At 43.3% G+C, this 20,846-nt stretch overlaps 1 protein-coding gene across 1 annotated transcript in view; it reads left to right on the top strand.

Moving 5' to 3' along the window:
* LOC126253100 (E3 ubiquitin-protein ligase TRIM37-like) overlaps nucleotides 1-20,846 on the top strand; it is a gene marked incomplete at its 5' end in the record, with an annotated part of 178,035 nt that overhangs the window by 28,154 nt on the left and 129,035 nt on the right. Inside the window, 3 exons of the mRNA XM_049954248.1 lie at nucleotides 629-640; nucleotides 2,787-2,997; nucleotides 6,900-7,046. Coding sequence (XP_049810205.1) covers nucleotides 629-640; nucleotides 2,787-2,997; nucleotides 6,900-7,046 — 370 coding nt within the window. The remainder of the gene's footprint in view (nucleotides 1-628; nucleotides 641-2,786; nucleotides 2,998-6,899; nucleotides 7,047-20,846) is intronic.

The following is a 20,846-nucleotide window of genomic DNA, read 5'->3' as shown; positions in this document are numbered from 1 at the left end:
TCATTAGTGGGCTTCCGAACTATCTGTTCTAGGTACACTATTGGCCATTAAAATTGCTACACCAAGAAGAAATGCAGATGACAAACGGGTATTCACTGGACAAATATATTATACTAGAACTGACATTTGGTTACATTTTCACGCAATTTGGGTGCATAGATCCTGAGAAATCAGTACCCAGAACAACCACCTCTGGCCATAATAACGGCCTTCATACGCCTGGGCACTGAGTCAAACAGAGCTTGGATGGCGTGTACAGGTACAGCTGCCCATGCAGCTACAACATGATACCACAGTTCGTCAAGAGTAGTGACTGGCGTATTGTGACGAGCCAGTTGCTCGGCCACCATTGACCAGACGTTTTCAGTTGGTGAGAGATCTGGAGAATGTGCTGGCCAGGACAGCAGTCGAACATTTTCTGTATCTAGAAAGGCCCGTACAGGACCTGCAACATGCGGTCGTGCATGATCCTGCTGAAATGTAGTGTTTCGTAGGGATCGAATGAAGGGTAGAGCCACCGATCGTAACACATCTGAAATGTAATGTCCACTGTTCAAAGTGCCATCATTGCGAACTGGACTGATTTTAGCTATGTTTGAACTACCGAGCTACCGAGGTACTGTTTGAGCTACCGAGACGTGTAACCAATCGCACCCCATACCATCACGCCGGGTGATACGCCAGTATGGCGATGACGAATACACGCTTCAATTTTGCGTTCACCGCGATGTCGCCAGACACGGATGCGACCATCATGATGCTGTAAAGAGAACCTGGATTCATCAGAAAAAAATGACGTTTTGCCATTCGTCACACAGGTTCGTCGTTGAGTACACCATCGTAGGCGCTCCTGTCTGTGATGCAGCGTCAAGGGTAACAGCAGCCATGGTCTCCGAGCTGATAGTCCATGCTGCTGCAAACGTCGTCGAACTGTTCGTGCAGATGGTTGTTGTCTTGCAAACGTCCCCATCTGTTGACTCAGGGATCGAGACGTGGTTGCACGATCCGTTACAGCCATGCGGATAAGATGCCTGACATCTCGACTGCTAGTGATACGAGGCCGTTGGGATCCAGCACGGCGTTCCGTATTACCCTCCTGAAACCACCGGTTCCATATTCTGCAAACAGTCATTGGATCTCGACCAACGCGAGCAGCAGCGTCGGGATACGATAAACCGCAATTGCGATAGGCTACAATTCGACCTTTAACAAAGTCGGAAACGTGATGGTACGCATTTCTTCTCTTTACACGAGGCATTACAACAACGTTTCAGCAGGCAACGCCGGTCAACTGCTGTTTGTGTAGAGAAATCAGTTGGAAACTTTCCTCGTGTCAGCACGTTGTAGGTGTCGCCACCGGCGCCAACCTTGTGTGAATGCTCTGAAAAGGTAATGCATATCACACCATCTTCTTCATGTCGGTTAAATTTGGCGTCTGTAGCACGTCATCTTCGTGGTTTAACCATTTTAATGGCCAGTAGTGTAGTTTTAGGAGAATGTTCCATAGGATATCTTGTCACGCCCACCATTAATAAAACTGTATTCATCCGACTTCATCGTTGGGTGGTTAAGTCTCCTCCGATGATTACAGTACGGTTAGAGTGCTTACGTACAAGCGAAATGAGGTTTTCTCTAAGGTTTTTAGTTACATCAGGAGGCGATTCTGGTGGACGATAAAAGGATCCAATCCTAATTTTATGACCACCCTTGATAATTAGTCTTGCTCAAACAATCTTGCATGCAGCTTCGATTTCTATATTGTGGATTTGAGTTTTCTGCAGTGATAAATACACCACATCCTTTTTTGCATTAGCCTATCCTTTCGGCATACGCTTAAATTTTCCCAAAGATCTAACTACAGTCAACTCCAGGTTTCAACTAGTTTTCTGTGCCTAATAACACGCGATCATCACTCGTTTTTAGAAACACTTCGAACTCTGGCAGATTGTTGTGACTACTTCAGTAGTCAATCACTGGGATTTTAATACTCTCACCTATGTGAGGTTCTACTCTGGCTCTTACTCTGATACTTCTCGGCTTCGTACAGCTGTCGTTGTCCATACTGGATACAGGAATCATCTAATCTTTAAAAAAAAAAAAAAAAAAAAAAAACTTGTGTGCATCCCACATACAGTCAGCTACCTGTGTAGCTGCTCTGATGTTTAATGCACATTTGACTCAGTCCTATGGGACAGGATTAGGAAGTCGCAGCTAGCTTGTCACAGAACTTTTGCACGTGCTGGTTTAAGCCTTGCACTAGACTCAGAACCAGGGGACCACGACCTGTTCTAGGAACAATGCTGCAGATTATGAGCTTCGTTGAAACTCAGTGAGCAAGTCCGATATTCTCAACTTTCTCTGCTAGTCTTTGGAATGATCCAAGTATGACCTCAGAGCCCAGACAACAGTCATAGTTTGTTCCAACATGTGCTTCAATCCGCAGTTGATTGCACCTTGTTGCCCCATTGGCTGCCAGAACAGTCGCTTCAAGGTGCTCCCCCCTGCATACACAGTGAGTGCACCCGGTGTTCCTTCTAGTCCTTGCTGCCATTTCCCTAAGGGTACCACTTTTCACCATACATTTTAAGTGCCGACTACTGAAATGCCCTACCTATTTGCGTTGGCGACAGAGGGAGGAATAAGAGAATTTCAGAAGAGGCCCTCTACTTCTGGCAACAAAGTAGACCGTGACAAAATGTATTTCCATATTGTTATTGTTTCATTTCGATCATCTCACTATCCAGATGTCTATCATAATTAGAGTAAACTTGTGTTTGGGATTGTAGCTGTGAAGAGCACCAAGAAAAACTGACAGTTTACTGCTGGACGTGCCGCCAATGCATATGCCACCAGTGTGCACTGTTTGGTGGCGAGCACTCTGGTCATGATTTCAAGCCTCTGGAAGATGTTTACAAGCAGCACGCTGTCCAGATTGGGGACGAGGTCTCCCAGCTGCGCCGCAGATTGCTAGAGCTCATTAGCCTCGTCCAGGAAGTGGTAAGCATTCTTCATTATCAGCCACGATGATTATTTGTTACAGTTGATTTTGATACCGTCAGCATTACTACTTCTTGATTACTTATTCCCCACTTGCAGTAATTAACGGTGTTTATACCAATACTTACTCGTCATGAACTGTGGAACACACCTGCTCTTCGTGTGGAATCTTATCTGCAAGCTCGTTTTGAATCAATTTTATTGTCTCTCTCTTCTGTAAAGTAAAGAGGGGAAGGAGCGAGAGTTTGCTCAGTTAAAATTTAGTTGTCGATATACGGAAAGAAACTTAACAACTTATAATAATATTTTAACTGCCATTTCGTCTAACCTTTGGTCATTATAACAAACTCCGAAATGGAAATCTAAAGTACAGGGTGATTCAAAAAGAATACCACAACTTTAAAAATGTGTATTTAATGAAAGAAACATAATATAACCTTCTGTTATACATCATTACAATGAGTATTTAAAAAGGTTTTTTTTTCACTCAAAAACAAGTTCAGAGATGTTCAATATGGCCCCCTCCAGACACACGAGCAATATCAACCCGATACTCCAACTCGTTCCACACTCTCTGTAGCATATCAGGCGTAACAGTTTGGATAGCTGCTGTTATTTCTCGTTTCAAATCATCAATGGTGGCTGGGAGAGGTGGCCGAAACACCATATCCTTAACATACCCCCATAAGAAAAAATCGCAGGGGGTAAGATCAGGGCTTCTTGGAGGCCAGTGATGAAGTGCTCTGTCACGGGCTGCCTGGCAGCCGATCCATCGCCTCGGGTAATTGACGTACAGGTTTCATAACTAACCTTTTTCGTAGGACTCTCCATACAGTTGATTGTGGAATTTGCAGCTCTCTGCTAGCTCTACGAGTCCATTTTCCTGGGCTGCGAACAAATGCTTGCTGGATGCGTGCTACATTTTCATCACTCGTTCTCGGCCGTCCAGAACTTTTCCCTTTGCACAAACACCCATTCTCTATAAACTGTTTATACCAACGTTTAATACACCACCTATCAGGAGGTTTAACACCATACTTCGTTCGAAATGCACGCTGAACAACTGTCGTCGATTCACTTCTGCCGTACTCAATAACACAAAAAGCTTTCTGTTGAGCGGTCGCCATCTTAGTATCAACTGACGCTGACGCCTAGTCATCAGCGCCTCAAGCGAACAAATGTACAACTAAATGAAACTTTATAGCTCCCTTAATTCGCCGACAGATAGTGCTTAGCTCTGCCTTTTGTCGTTGCAGAGTTTTAAATTCCTAAAGTTGTGGTATTCTTTTTGAATCACCCTGTATAAAAGATAACGCTCAATTACTAAAAAAAAAAGTAATGCAAGTGCGCAGTCTTACCAGACAATGGGGTAAAGCTGGGATAGGCAAAATAATATGAACAGTGGTAGTAATGGGACGGTTATGTTTGACGGCCAGTAACGCAGGTAAGGCACGTGTCGCGCTGGACTGTGTTCAGTACGGACTGGCCATCAGTGCAGATTGTTTGCGAGTAGTGCACACTTGGTATTTTCATGCAGAGGCCGAGGTCGACGTGCAATGAAAGACCTAACAGAGTTCCAAAGAGGGCAGATTGTGGAGGCACGATTAGCTGGAGCATCAGTAACCAAGACAGCCAACTCATTGAATGTTTCAAGAGCAACTGTTTCAACAGTCATGACAGCCCACACAAAACATGGAAAGACATTATCGTTTAAACGTAATAGTGGGCAAAATCAAAACTAAATGGCAGAGGTCGTCGTACGCTAACACCATGTCTTGATATTCTGCTGGCCCCATCATTACTCTCAAAGGCCGTTTTGCAGCCAACAATTATGTGAACGTTTTAGGTGATCAGGTACACTTCATGACTGAAATGTTGTTCCCCAACAGTGATGGCATATTTCAGAACGATAATGGACACATTCACACAGCCTGGACAGTACAATCACGGTATGGGGAGCATGCAATTGAACTGCAGCGTATTCCCTGGCCAGCACAGTCCCCCGACTTGAACGTCATCGAATCCTTGTGGGCGGTATTGGAGTGCAATTTCCGGAGCAGATTTACGCCTCCCTCGTCACTACAGGAGTTAGAAGAGGTTATGATCGAAGAGTGGCATAACATTACACTGGAGACTATACAATCAGTATATGCCAGTATTTCAAGAAGAATCAGAGCTGTATTACGGGCAAATGGGGGTCCAACACCTTATTAATAAACCATTCCCAAGTAAGCACAGGTGTTCACATCATTTTGCCTACCTCCTGTAGTGGGGTAAATTTGCACATTATTATTGAAATGAGGAAAAACAATGTCCCGTTCATTTTTCCTTCTTTTTTTGAGTATAGAATTTATAATGTACCTTCTTCTTCAGCAGCTAATGCTAACACAAAATGTGATTTAATTAACAATTTTGTGGCTTATGAACAAGACAGAGCCAAAAATTATAAAATCCTGCGAAAGTATTCCAATCAAAGGAAGTGCTATGCAGCGGAGACCATAAATGTGTGTCCAGAACTTAAATAACAAGAGAAGGATTCTTGTCACATTCCTCGTACTTTTGGAGTTTCATTACATCTATACAGTAAAAAGTTTGTAATATGCTTTTCTTTTGTTTGTTTTATCTGAAAAAAACAGTTTGTCTTATGTTTCTTTCTTTCTTGTCTTAACTGCAATTCGAGTTGCTTTTTGAATGGGATCCCAGATACTGTTTCTGACTTCTTCTCTCTTTCTTTCTCTTTGCGATTTTTCTTGTTGATGAAGAAACGAAGACGCTTGGTTTCTGACTCTGGTTCATTGTAGATACCTGTGAACTTTATTCTGGAGAGATTCAGATATGACTGCAGATTATCCCAATTGCAACATGTAAACTTCGTCAGTATTTATACTCCGTTAGCCTGTTTACAGTATGTCACACCACTTTTAAGACTCACTACAATTTTCAGATGCCTCCTTCCGGAGTTTCGAATCGTAATTATGTCCGATCAATCGTTTACTGCTAACAGACAATGATGCACGTGCAATGCTCTTTTGACTGAAAGTTACTGCAAATTTTGGTGATAAATCCATCAGTAAATCAGCCTAATACGCATATTTTCATTCACTGCTTTCATATGGCATCATATTTTGGATAAATTCGTCATTAAGAGCGAAAGTATTCATAGCACAAAAGCGTGTAATCAGAATAATAGCTGGAGCCCACCCAAGATCACCTTCCAGACATTTATTTAACGAGTTTGGGATATTCAAAGTACCTTCGCAATACATATTTCCCTTATGAAATTTGGTATTAATGACCCATCCCAATTCAAAAATAGTAGCGCAGTGCACAGCTACAATACTGGAAGAAACGATGATCTTCACTATTCTGGATTAAATCTCATTTTGGCACAGAACGCGGTGAATTGTGCTGCCACAAAAATCTTTTCTCATTTGCCAAATAGCATTAAAGGTCTGACAGATAGCCAACCAATATTTAAAGGCGAATTAATAGAATTTATAAATGACAAGTCCTTCTACTCGATGGATGAATTTTTAGATATGAAGTAGTAACTCTAAAAAAATTAATTAATTACTTTGTGTAAAGAAAACTTATGTTAACATAACATGTTCCGCATCATTACGAAATGTCATATTCATGATCTATGGAACAAGTATTTATGTATGTATGTATGTATGCATAGATACTTTTTCTTCAGAGCATAGTGCATTCGTCCAACACGTCCAATCAAGCGATTCTTTCTACTGCGAAATTTCATATGTGATCTAAATATTTATTAATTCTTCGCTTATACAAAAGGAGATTATATGTTATTTTCGCTAACTCTTTTTTGATACAGTCACTTTTACTGGTAACTACAACATCTGGAACTGTTTTTTGCAATCTATCATATTTTTCTTTAGGAGGACAATGTTGATTCCGTGCGGACAGCTAAAGAGGAACGTGTGAACGAACTGCATAATGCCATGGAAGCTATGGCCCAGAATCTGGACATACAGTTGACAGTAAAATTAATCAAACTAGAGAAACAGAAAAATGCTCTACTGCAGGTATTGTCTTACATGATAAGACTAGTGATTTGAAACATATTTTTGCATATAACACGTCAGGCATGATAGAAAACGTATATTGTATATTTGTTGGTCAATATTACATATTTTGATGTACAGGTAGCATGTTAAATACGTTGTGCATGTATTAGAGCAATGGCAAAATCTCTCGGCTTGTTTAGCGAAACATTTTTTGTTATGTTGTGCAATAATATACAGGGTTATTCAGCTGCCCCTACCAATGTCGTTTTATGCAACCCTCAATGATATATCTGTCCTTCAAAAACCACACACGAGATGAGCAAACTGACTGTCCTACAGAAAAAAGGAAGAAGACCTTTAGGTAGGAAATTTAATGTAGTTAAATTTTGTACTGGCATACATTTTCCGTGGAGGCCACAGTTTCCAAGTCATTAAATAAAAGCTACCAAAAGTAACCCTGAAACGCACCTCCACCCACACGCTCACCCCTCATCAGTCAGGATCTCTAATATGTTGTCCGTGGCACTCGCTCTTACTTCCTTTCTTTCTTTCTTTGTCCCGCATTACGCGGGGTCGGCCGTGTTACTGTCGATTTGGCTGTGTTAGGTGCAGAGGGTGGCCGGCTGCCATTCCTGCCGCCACCCCAAACCCTCCGGGACAGAAGTAGTGTACCCCAGCTGTTTGCGTCAAGTGTAAGCCATGGAATAGTGCGAACGTTTTCGAATGTCTGCGAGTTGTGTAACTGAAGCAGAACGTGGGGACCAGCCCAGTATTCACCTAGCGGGATGGGGAAAACCGCCTAAAAATCACATGCAGGCTGACTGACATACTGGCCCTCGTCGTTAATCCGCCGGGCGGATTCGATCCGGGACCGGCGCGCCTACCTGAGTCCAGGAAGCAGTGCATTAGCGCTCTTGGCTACCCTGGCAGGTCACACTCGCTCTTACCACTGTACACAAATTTGCAACCAAACGAACAATTCCCGATATTCGGCCTTTTTTGGTGTCTAATGACTGGGCTAATACACCACCAGTAAAGTCATCTATTTAGTTAACATTATTAATTTAAATGTGTCCATGAGGGTAATTAAACAAAAACTTTTGTAACATTACTGGGATACGTTTACACTAGAGACCGTCGTTTTCGAGTTATTCCAGAAAAACGTACAAAAGTGATCTTCAAATGAATCCCCACACCTAGACTGAGCTACCACTGGTCAGGATTTGTGTGTTGTTCATGGCTCTCCCTCCTATTACTGTACAAAAATATGCGCTTAGAAATTGTAAAACTTACGTTTGTGTAAATTTTACCCAAGAGTTTTGTGGATTTTAACAGCATAAAACAAACAATAACATCGTTAACTACAATAAATTTCCTGCAAAAAGATCCTGTTTTTCCGTAGGAATGACATTTTGCGCGTAGCGAACGAGAGAATGTTAAAATCTGGCGAGTGGTTTTTGATAGACAGATATGACATTGCTGGTTGCATAAAGCGACATCGATAGGAGCACTGAATCACCTTGTGTATCAAGTGTCAGCTGTGCTGTAGTACTATATAGCTTTTTTTAAAAAAGACGTTTTGTATATATTTCGTTCAAATAGATAAGCGGCAACGCAATGCCTAAAATGTTTTTCTTTTCGACCGTGTATCCCCAACGTGAAATTACTAAAGCAGATAACTATTTACACGTAACCTGATCCTCCATTTTCAACTGCAATAAAACTTAGCGAAAGGTGGATGGTACGTGATAACGAATTTCTTGTCAGTGGAATCTTTCAAGGAACCTATTATAAGTAAGCAGATAATCTGACAATGGTCTCACTCTTGTCCCCCTTGTTAGCAGGAACGTTCTTGGACAAGAAGGGGACAGATTTTCTTAAGAGTGAACCATTGGCAAAACATGTTGTGTATTGGTTAAGATATGTCGATGTTCTTTATGTGCAAGCGTTCGGCCAGACAACTCCAGAAGCCGTTGAAAAATAAGAACCAGTGGCGCAGGGTAGACTGGGTACGATTGTGACAGGACTCTTACTAGCGAAATTATCGGGGGAGCAGGGAGAGCACAAGGGCATATACGGGCAGCTTGCCCGTCAGAACGTGTTTCACAGTACTGCGCCAGCCGCCTCCCGCGCTTAATGCTTGCAGGAATCCATGTTGCATTTCGGAGACCAAAAGAAGGTGTTGGTAGTTGAATTATTTTGTTAATCGTGTTTTCATTTCTATTGATAGAACAAAGAGTACTTTTCTCTTTATGAAACCTTAGTAACAGTACGGTATTGCAGTGCCTGTGTTATTCTGATTACGATGCAAAGTAGGCACTGCAAAGACTACAGCCGTTATGAAATACATTAAGTGTATGCGAATAATGACAACCATCAGCTGTAGAATGGAATGACGATACTGAAAATTTGTACCGGACTGAGAACCCGCATTTCCCCCTTATCACGAGCGGTCTCCTTACCATTTGGCTATCCGTGCATGACTTACGGCCAGACCCAAGCCTCCATATGTCATCAACCACACGTCAACGACCTGGACCCGTACATCTATTGCATATTCCCGTATAGGTCAGACATACTTGTGAGTCGCTTGGCCGGTACCGGCAGAGAAATACGATATTGCACTGCCTGTGTTATTCTGGTTACAATACAAATTTCCTTTGGACATGCGTGCATGCTCAAAGGAGTAGACTGTAGTCGTCGCAGTGCCTATTTTGCATCGTAATCAGAATAACACAGCCACTGTAATATCGTATTTCTCTTCCGATGCCAAGCGAGCGACTTTCAAGTACAATGTCTGACCTATACGGGAATATACATGATGAATGTACGAGTGTAGATTGTAGACACATGGCTGACGAAATATGGAGGTCTGGATCTGGCCGTGAGTCGTGCACGGATAGTCAAATGGTAAGGCGACCGTTCTCGATAAGCGGAAACTCCGAGTTCGACTCCCGGTAGGCTGGCCGGTGTGGCCGTGCGGTTGTAAACGCTTCAGTCTGGAACTGCGTGACCGCTACGGTCGCAACTTCGAATCCTGCCTCGGGCATGGATGTGTGTGATGTCCTTAGGTTAGTTAGGTTTAAGTAGTTCTAAGTTCTAGGGGGCTGATAACCACAGCAGTTGAGTCCCATAGTGCTCAGAGCCATTTGAACCATTTTTTGACTCCCAGTAAGGCGCAAATTTTCACTGTCATCATTCTATTCTACAGCTGATGGCTGTCATTATTCGCAATTGCGAATACATTTAGTTGCTTTTTCAATTACTTGGTATTATTATGATAGACGTTATCCCCCACACCGACCTATTAGGCTATGTAGAGGCTTATGAAGACAGGAAAAATTGTACTTTTCAACGTGTAGCTTTCGATCGACATAGACTGGATCACATGTCTTTACAGCTATACTTACGGAAACGAAATAAGGCCAGTGTACATGAAGATAGTCTTAACATTACCATCGGGTACACTGCCCATAACAAAGTGTTTACCGATGATCGGGAATTTGAACTGTTAAAATATTTAATCCGTTGTGCTTACATATATTTTGGACTGCCTCTAAAACAGGTAATAAATTCGTTTGAGCTTACCATTCAATACAATGTGAAGCTACTGCCTACTTGGGATGAAAATGAGATTGCTGGTGAAGAGTGATATGTCTTGTTTATGAAGAGGAATCGTCAACTGTCTGTTCGTGCAGCTCAAGTAACAAGTCTCTCGATGGTAGCAAGGGGCCGGCTGAGGTGGCCGAGCGGTTCTAGGCGCTACAGTCTGGAACCGCGCGACCGCTACGGTCGCAGGTTCGAATCCTGCTTCGGGCATTGATGTGTGTGATGTCTTTAGGTTAGTTAGGTTTAAGTAGTTGTAAGTTCTAGGGGACTGATGACCTTAGAAGTTTAGTCCCATAGTGCACAGAGCCATTTGAACCATTTTTGATGGTAGCAAGCTTCAACAAAACAAATGTAGGCGCTTTCTGTGATAACTTACAAGTTATTATTGACAGCCATTATTACAAGCTACAAAACATGTATAACATTGACGAAACTGGTGTCACATCGGTCTAAAAAGCCTGATAAAGTCGTGGCAAATCATGGCACGAGGGAAGTATGTGCTTTTGCTTCACATGAACGAGGAACCTTCATTATTGTTGGCTTCGCAGGAAATGCCTTAGGAAATGTCATTCCATCCTTATTTATATTTCCTACAGTTCGGTATTACGATCATTTTGCTACGGATGGGCCCAGAGGATCCACTGGGACAGCAAATCCATCAGGATGGACGCAAGTTGACGCATTTGTTGTACTTCTTAAACATTTGAAGAAACGTACCAATGCTTCTCCAAATCGTAGTATTACTTGTACTGGATAATCACTCCTCATACATGTTCATATACTGCAGAGCTAAATAAACTGGTACACCTGCCTAATATCGTATAGGGATCCCGCGAGCACGCAGAAGTGCCGCAACACGACGTGGCATGAACTCTACTAATGTCTGAAGTAGTGCTAGAGGCAACTGACACCATGAATCCTGCAGGGCTGTCCATAAATCCGTACGAGTTCGAGGGTGTGGATATCTCTTCTGAACAGCATGGTGCAAGGCATCCCAGATATGCTCGATGTTCATATATGGGGAGTTTAAACTGAGAAGAATGTTCCTGGAGCCATTCTGGACCAGTTCTGGACGTGTGAGGTGTCTTTGTCCTGCTGGAATCGCCAAAGTCCGTCGGAATGCGCAATGGACATGGATGCAGGTGATCAGACAGGATGCTTACGTCCGTGTCACCTGTCAGAGTCGTATCTAGACATATTAGTGGTCCCATATCATTCAAACTGCACACGCCCCACACAATTACAGAGCCTCCACCAGCTTGAACAGTCCCCTGTTGACATTCAAGGTTCACGGATTCACGAGGTTTTCTCTATATCCGTACACATCCATCCGCTCGGCACAATTTGAAACGAGACTCGTTCAACCACGCAATATGTTTCCAGTCATCAACAGTCGATTGTGGGTGTTGACGGGCCCAGGCGAAGCGTAAAGCTTTGCGTCATGCAGTCATCAAGGGTATACGAGTGGGCCTTCGGCTCCGAAAGCCCATATCGATGATGTTTCATTGAATGGTTCGCACGCTGACACTTGTTGATGGCTCAACATTGAAATCTGCAGCAGTTTGCGGAAGATATGCGCTTCTATCATGTTGAACAATTCTCTTCAGTCGTCGTTGGTTCCGTTCTTGCGGGATCTTTTTTCGGCCGCAGCGATGTGGGAGATTTGATGTTTTACCGGATTCCTAATATTCACGGTACACTCGTGAAATGGTCCTACGGGAAAATCCCCACTTCATCGCTACTTGGGAGATGCTGTGACCCATCGCTCGTGAGCCGAATATAACACCACGTTTAAATTCACTTAAATCTTGATAACTTGCCATTGTGGCAGCTGTAACCGATCTAACAACTGTGCCAGACACTTATTATCTGTGTTTGAATAAACATGCCTGTACCAGTTGCTTTGACGCTTCAGTGAATTAGTACTATGGATTTCTGTGAAGACAACGAAAGAACTTAGCTGTCGTTTCCCCCTCGCTATTCGCATAGATTCCAGTTGTTAGATCGTTCTCTATTTGGACCTTTAAAAAAAGATATAAATAGTGCCTATGATGGGTAAATGCGGAGTCTTCGAGGAAAACCGATGAGTATGTATGATATTCCAGGGATCATAAAAACTGCTACGCTGCTGGCTTTAACAGAAAAGGATATTCAAGCTTTTTCTTTTTTAAAATGGGAATTTACCCGTTCAATTGCAGTCTATTCCGAGAATTTCACTTCGCACCCTCCTTCGTAACTGACAGACCAAACTCCTACGATGAAACACGAACCCTCTCTCCTTCATAACTGAATGATGCTTTGACTACTCGTCCCTGTTTATATTCAGCCAACAACATCGACCTCTAAGCTTCCACTACCAAATTTTTCGCCTGACGAAGTACGGTCTTTCCTAAGGGCTCCTCGCAGAGAAATGGAGAATCGAGGTCTCAAAACTAAAAATATCCACAATTTACATAGGCACGCGTGAAATAGAAGTTATCAGGCAAGAATCTGAAGAGAAACAAAGACGAGAGGAGGTCAAGCAGATGAAGAAAAAAACCATTAAAGATTTCACTGCAGGAAAAAGGCAAAGGAAAAATAACGAAAAGAAAAACAGCTACGCTATCATCAGAATATGTGGATTTTTTCTGCCTTTCTTGTCTGCACAAACAGACCTGGGGAAACATGAGTGCAATGTCAAAGAAAATGTGACTCTGGTCTTGATTAATATTTGCTATATATGTGATGAGTGTGATTAGAGATGTGATTACATTTAATTGTTAATTTTGAGTTCGTAAAGTGGAGAAACGGACAGTTTCATTTTCTGCTATATTAAATTCTTATTTTGTGTGAAAACATTTTTTCCTATATTATGGAATCATGTCCGTAATGAGGTTGTATTTGACCTTCAGTTAGTTTTGACATGAAGATATTTTCTGTTTTTATTTCTGTTTGTTATTGATTGCGAATAGTTTGTGTTGCTGAATCTTAAAATAAGTACTATCTGTCACAACCACCCTGGAAGTGGGAGCGGATCCTGTGAAACACCTATCGTCTAGGATAAACTTTTCGTATTCACTTGAAGAAAGATGTACACACCAAGATAATCAGCTTCTTTCTTCCTCCCATCACCATAGAAGTGAGACCAGAGACGTACAAATCAAAATTGTTGCAGTCGTACCGTATACTCCACTAACATAAAGGTCAGTATGGAGTTAGGGTGTTTCACCATTAATTTTCTAGCCATTAATTCATAGATAGAATTAGCAATCACAATTTAAAATTTACCGGAAAGGCTACTACAGCGACACCTTCGTCCCAGTTTACTCTCAACATCCAACAGCCTACAAATATGCATATTCCAGATCATGACCCACGGTCTCCTTTCCATCCCGGTCCCAAAAACACTATTACCACGAACTTAATACAATAAAAACAATAGCTACAAATAATGAGTTTTAATCCAACATTATTGACAACTTTCTCAATAAAAAAAACCTGACGAAGCAAGCCAGATCCCTACTATACCCACTGAAGAAAAATGTATGGCATAAATTGCAGAACACGTCCTTCACACGTAAACGAAGAAATTATTTTATATGAACATAGGTCTGGAAACACTTCGATCCCATGTTACAACTCATTTTCTCCAACCCATTAATCGTCAACGCACTCGAACACAATGCAACTATTTCTTCAGGAGATGTTCAATGTGCCCTATGTGGGCATTGATATAGGCATCAACTTCCCGTCGCAGCGAATCTTGGATGCGCTGATGTATCCCTGGAGTATTCGGTACGGTTTCGCAGCCTTCCATAATATGGGCACAGAGACTCTGAACATCTTGAACAGGGGTTCCATACATAAGAGCTTTCAAATGGCCCCACAAATAAACGTCCAGTGGCTTTAGGTCCTGATAGCGAGCAGGCCAGGCAAAGTTCCATATCTACCTATCCATCTGTCACCGAATCTGTTATTCAGAAGCTGAGGGATATTAACATTAAAATGAGGACGTGCTCCATCGCGCATGAAGTATGTGTTTTGTGACACAGCTAAAGGCTCATCTGCTAACGGATCACGTACAATATTCTCTACGAAATTACGAGAACTTTGTCCGTTGAGCCTGAGTGGAAGAAAGTGAGGCCATACCAAACAGTCACCAACAATGCTGGCCCAAACATTGATAGAAAATGACTTGTTTCAATAGCTGCGTGAGGTTTGACATCTGCCTGTAACCTCCCCCTCACTTATCGACCTTAATGACAGTGAAAAATTAAACCGCGTGTACCTAATGGAAATTTGGGAAAAGCAATCGTCACCGAAGTTAATCTGTCGGTAAAGAGGGAGGAAAGGGTTACATCTAAATGAAAGGAAAAATGCAAATGAAATTGGTGGGAATTAATTTTGAGAAAAGGGTAAAATTAATAAAGAAAGTAAATGTGCGGTCGTCACGTTAACACTTAATTGGCGTTAATTAGATATTTGAGATTTGGGGAAAATTACAGTCGCCAGTCCTATGGACAAGTACTATAATAACTGAAAAAGAAAGGTTATTGCACATATAATTAGCACTAAAAGCGTGGCAACTGAAGGTTGACACGTGTTGTGTGAAAACTGAAAGTTTGTCAGAAGTAATAAATTTCGCTACACTCTGAGTTAATTTAGCAAAAGAATTAATAAAACCGGAAAATTGAAAGTTAATTTAGTGACTGAAATTAATAGTGAGCTTTGTTTCTGAAGCACATCGAAATTAAATAAAATAAGGTTAGTCTTGGGCTACCTCAACAATCACTTCAAAAGCTACTTGAATCTACGCAATTAATAAATAAGAGATGTAACTTTGAACTTGAATTAAATGATTCTGAACAATTAACAATAGTAAAATTTAGTACGTACCAAGGTGAGCTGCAGTCACAGGTAAGATAAAATATGGTAACAAAACTCGCACTCATAATTTGTGCTTGTGTAATCTAAATATTGTAGCCAGCTATGAATACTTTAACTGAACTTTGAAATTAAAGCAGTGAAATGGAATAATATTACTTTAATGCTGGCGTTTGAATTTCAACGACACTCGGGTTCATTCCGGAAAAGGAAGGGACCCTGCTTGGTAATGCAATTGGGACAATGAGCAACAAATGTTCATGGTTCAAATGGCTCTGAGCACTATGGGACTCAACTGCTGAGGTCATTAGTCCCCTAGAACTTAGAACTAGTTAAACCTAACTAACCTAAGGACATCACAAACATCCATGCCCGAGGCAGGATTCGAACCTGCGACCGTAGCGGTCTTGCGGTTCCAGACTGCAGCGCCTTTAACCGCACGGCCACTTCGGCCGGCAAATGTTCATGCTAAGTTGCTGTAATTATAGTTACGAAAATGGAACAGTTTGAAAAGCTGAGGTCTGCCATACAGTTCTAAAACTTTACGTGCTTCCAGTCTTCCTTGTTGGTTGATTGAAGGTTCGAAGCCATCGATCGAGGAGGTGGCGACAGTCACTCATTGTCGGCCGTCGCTGTTGCAGAAGCTGGATGTTGGCGCGCCTTCTTCTCGACACGGTCACCAGGCGAAACGGGCTCTTGATGTGCGCCAGCTAATGCTTCCCGTCCGCGACACCGTGTCAGAAACTATCATAGCAAGTCGAGCGCAATTACATGCTGCCCAACCCCGAAAGCGCGGCAACTCGCGGGAGCGTCACACAACACACCTGCTCCACTGCCCTACTCCAGCCAGACCCCCTCTGCCCGCACTCCACGCGGCAGAGTTAACACTACCAAAGATCCTAAACACTTTGCTTCTCCACACGACCTATCGATGTAGTCGTTCGATAGCATAGTTTTCCCTAGGCCAGACCCAGCGTAAAAATACAAATAATATTTACAAAACAAACCAATTATACATCGACATGCATATATATATATATATATATATATATATATATATATACAAATAGTAAAACAATTACAATATATAAAGACACGGAAATGTCATATCTTCAGGTAACAAAATAAAGAAAAAAATTTATAGTACTATAGATGTAAATAGGAGGATATGCATTTCCGGCGTTACATGCCCGTACATGCCGACTATGAAAATTTATAATATGAGCTCGTTGAAACGACACCTCATCTGTGAACAGCACCGTTGCACCAAAATTATGTCTGACACTTTGTTGAATAAACCATTCGCAGAACAGTACCCGCGCAGGAACATCAGCTGCTGATATTGTCCACACACGCTGTAAATGGTATGGATAAAGCTGGTCATCGTGTAACACTCGCCAGACAGTCATGGTGTCAGCATTCAGTGTGTAGCGACAAAGTTCACTTTCCGTCACTGCAGTGAAGTGTCGCGTGTATGGTGCGCGAGCGTGATGTTTACATTCTGGCTGTCAGTTGTCTTTCCATGCCAGCCGCCAGAGGCGCCGCAGTTGGCACTGAATATTTCGCAGCTGTCACGGAGCGTGCATATTGTTTTGAGATGTAATAGTTCTGTTGTTACTTCTCGTCGATAATTATTCTCTTGTAGCGCGCCTAGTAAAAGTAACGTTCTTCTCGGAGATACATTTATCTTTGTGAGTTTTTGTATCTATCCGATCTGTATGCGCTAATTCTTGTGCTCCGCCTCGTCCCTTCAGCGAACGTAAATAAAGTTTTGTTCTGCATGTCCACAATGATAGCCGGCCGGGTTGGCCGAGCGGTTCTGGGCGCTACAGTCTGGAACCGCGTGATCACTACGGTCGCAGGTTCGAATCCTGCCTCGGGCATGGATGTGTGTGATGTCCTTAGGTTAGTTAGGTTTAAGTAGTTTCTAAGTTCTAGAGGACTGATGACCTCAGAAGTTAAGTCCCATAGTGCTCAGAGCCATTTGAACCACAATGATAATTTCTTGCGCCCTCAGGCTATCAGCAAACTGCTCGTCATTGATATGTCAGTAACGGCCAAAGTGGTGACCTCGACGTAATTGCCGCCTGAAAACACCAATAGTTGCAATTACACTTGATACGATGTGACAGAATCGTCAGAAGAAATAATTCTGGCAGTCGCGAGCCTCACCTCCGTTCTGGCCGCACAATCCGCCGCTTTGGTTTGCGCAAGTTGAAGCTAGCTTCCTGTGTGGCAGTATTACTACGGACTCCTCAAAATTTACACTGATCATCAGTCCATTAGACCATCGTTACGCCGCGGAAATACAAGATGTAATCACTACACCGCCGGCAGTCAACGCATGTCAGAGATTGAAGGCAGAGCTGACACGGCGAGTTTCCGCATCAGAAGAGCAGCGTATACGACATGTGTTAACTCAAGAGGACATGGGAGACCGCAAACTATGGCACTTTTAGCGTCACTAGCGCAGCGAGGTCCGTTGTGCAGTTTCCGTCTGCCGCCACACATACAAGCCATCATAGCGTCGCAAACTGGTAGACCCTTGGACGCAGTGGCCGACTTGACCGACCGTATAGTGGATGCCACAGGCCAGGTTACAATTAGTACGTCGGTAGCAATATGCAATGGTGCCCCGGCGTGTCGAACAATCTTAACTCGTGCCGTGCTATCCGCAACTCCGGCTAGTACACTGGCAGCAACACATATGACTGTGAACCTACCCCGGCAACAGCCACGAGTGCGGATCATGATAATCTGGCTGCGAAAGTCGACCACCTCACCAAAGGAAACTCTCTCGACAAGACAACAGTAGCGACATACACTGATACCGCAGGGGGTCCAGAAGCCGTTCCTCAACTGCATCTTCCACCACAGGACAAGAACAACCCTCCATCTGTTGTTACCATAAGAAATTCGGAAACCGGGCCCATAAGAGTACACCTCTTTGCAAATACACCAACGCTAACTGATGTCACACGTCGAATGCTGTCTCCGATTGCGAAACTTCGTCCCAATGCCTTTTCGTCAGCGACAGAAAGACAGGCTACAAACATGTAGCAGAAACCAACATGGATTATGTATTCCTCCCCGTAGACAACTACGTTGTTGTAGATCCGCAACGTTGTTCTACGGTCTCTGCCAAAAATTTGTCGATCAAAACCCATGGCATCCAGGGCATGGAACTGGACCTGGGAACACGCCGAGCATTCACGTAAGACTTCAGCGTCGCAGTCGTCACCGAGCCTACCATCGCCGCCGATCTGTTGCCGCACTAAAACTTACTACCCGACAACAGGAACGCGCGGTAGGTTGATAAGGTTACCGGGCTGTCGACTTCTGGGTTAGCTATCGTGAAATCACAATTCGATGTTGTGCTGAGAGATGGGATCATACGACCACCTAGTAGTCCTTAGTCTTCTGCCTTACTCCTCGTGTCTAGGGAAAGCGGCGCCTGGCGCCCGTGTGGTGGCTACCGCGCTTTCAAAGCCCGGACAGTACCAGACAGATATCCTGTGCCTCTACTGCACGATTACAATTACGCGCTACAATGCGCGATGATTTTTTCTGTATTGGACTGCGTCAAGGCATATACACAGATAACAGTTGCAGAGGAAGACATTCCGAAACGGCAATTGTCATCCCTTTTGGCTTATTTGAAGTACATGACATTCGGCTGGAGGATCACTACAAAAACTTGGCAACGTTTTGTCGCCTCAGTACTGCAAGGACTGTCAGGCTGTTTCGCGTATCTATATGACGTTTTAACTTTTTCGTCGACAGCAGAACAACACGAACATCATCTGTTACAAGTTTTAGAGCGGCTTAACAAACACGGGGTAGTGTTAAATACAGCTAAATGTGTGTCTGGGTAGTCGAAAACTGATTTTTTAGGACGCAGAATCTCGCCGAAAGACTCAATTCCTCTACCACAAAAAGTGGAATCCGTATTTCAGATCACTTCCCCTTGCACAGCTCGTGAGTTACGTCGGTTTCTTGGTATGCTTTACCGTCGACATCTGTCACACTCTGCTGAAGTGCAACAACCACCCACTGCAGCACTGGCCGGTCCTAAAATCAAGAGAATTTCACCGGTTCAGTGGACCAACGACATGAATTCAGCCTCTGAGGCGGCGAAACGCAGCAAAGCAGACGCAACGCTCCTCGGTCACCCTGTACGAGGTGCATTCAAGTTCTAAGGCCTCCGATTTTTTTTCTAATCAACTACTCACACGAAATCGATGAAACTGGCGTTACTTCTCGACGTAATCGCCCTGCAGACGTACACATTTTTCACAACGCTGACGCCATGTTCCATGGCAGCGGCGAAGGCTTCTTTAGGAGTCTGTTTTGACCACTGAAAATCGCTGAGGCAATAGCAGCACGGCTGGTGAATGTGCGGCCACGGAGAGTGTCTTTCATTGTTGGAAAAAGCCAAAAGTCACTAGGAGCCAGGTCAGGTGAGTAGGGAGCATGAGGAATCACTTCAAAGTTGTTATCACGAAGAAACTGTTGCGTAACGTTAGCTCGATGTGCGGGTGCGTTGTCTTGATGAAACAGCACATGGGCAGCCTTTCCCGGACGTTTTTGTTGCAGTGCAGGAAGGAATTTGTTCTTCAAAACATTTTCGTAGGATGCACCTGTTACCGTAGTGCCCCTTGGAACTCAATGGGTAAGAATTACGCCATCGCTGTCCCAGAACATGGACACCATCATTTTTTCAGCACTGGCGGTTACCCGAAACTTTTTGGTGGCTGTGAATCTGTGTGCTTCCATTGAGCAGACTGGCGCTTTGTTTCTGGATTGAAAAATGGCATCCACGTCTCATCCATTGTCACAACCGACGAAAAGAAAGTCCCATTCGTGCTGTCGTTGCACATCAACATTGCTTGGCAACATGCCACACGGGCAGCCATGTGGTCGTCCGTCGGCATTCGTGGCACCCACCTGGATGACACTTTTCGAATTTTCAGGTCGTCATGCAGGATTGTGTGCACAGAACCCACAGAAATGCCAACTCTGGAGGCGATCTGTTCAACAGTCATTCGGCGATCCCCCAAAACAATTCTCTCCACTTTCTCGATTATGTCGTTAGACTGGCTTGTACGAGCCCGAGGTTGTTTCAGTTTGTTGTCACACGATGTTCTGCCTTCATTAAACTGTCGCACCCACGAACGCACTTTCGACACATCCATAACTCCATCACCACATGTCTCCTTCAACTGTCAATGAATTTCAATTGGTTTCACACCACGCAAATTCAGAAAACGAATGATTGCACGCTGTTCAAGTAAGGAAAACGTCGCCATTTTAAGTATTTAAAACAGTTCTCATTGTCGCAGCTGG

The sequence above is a fragment of the Schistocerca nitens genome, chromosome 1 (assembly GCF_023898315.1).
Source record: "Schistocerca nitens isolate TAMUIC-IGC-003100 chromosome 1, iqSchNite1.1, whole genome shotgun sequence".
In the NCBI taxonomy this organism is placed as follows: domain Eukaryota; kingdom Metazoa; phylum Arthropoda; class Insecta; order Orthoptera; family Acrididae; genus Schistocerca; species Schistocerca nitens.
The sequence above is the reverse complement of the archived record's forward strand: the minus strand, read 5'-3'. Positions and strand labels throughout refer to the sequence as shown.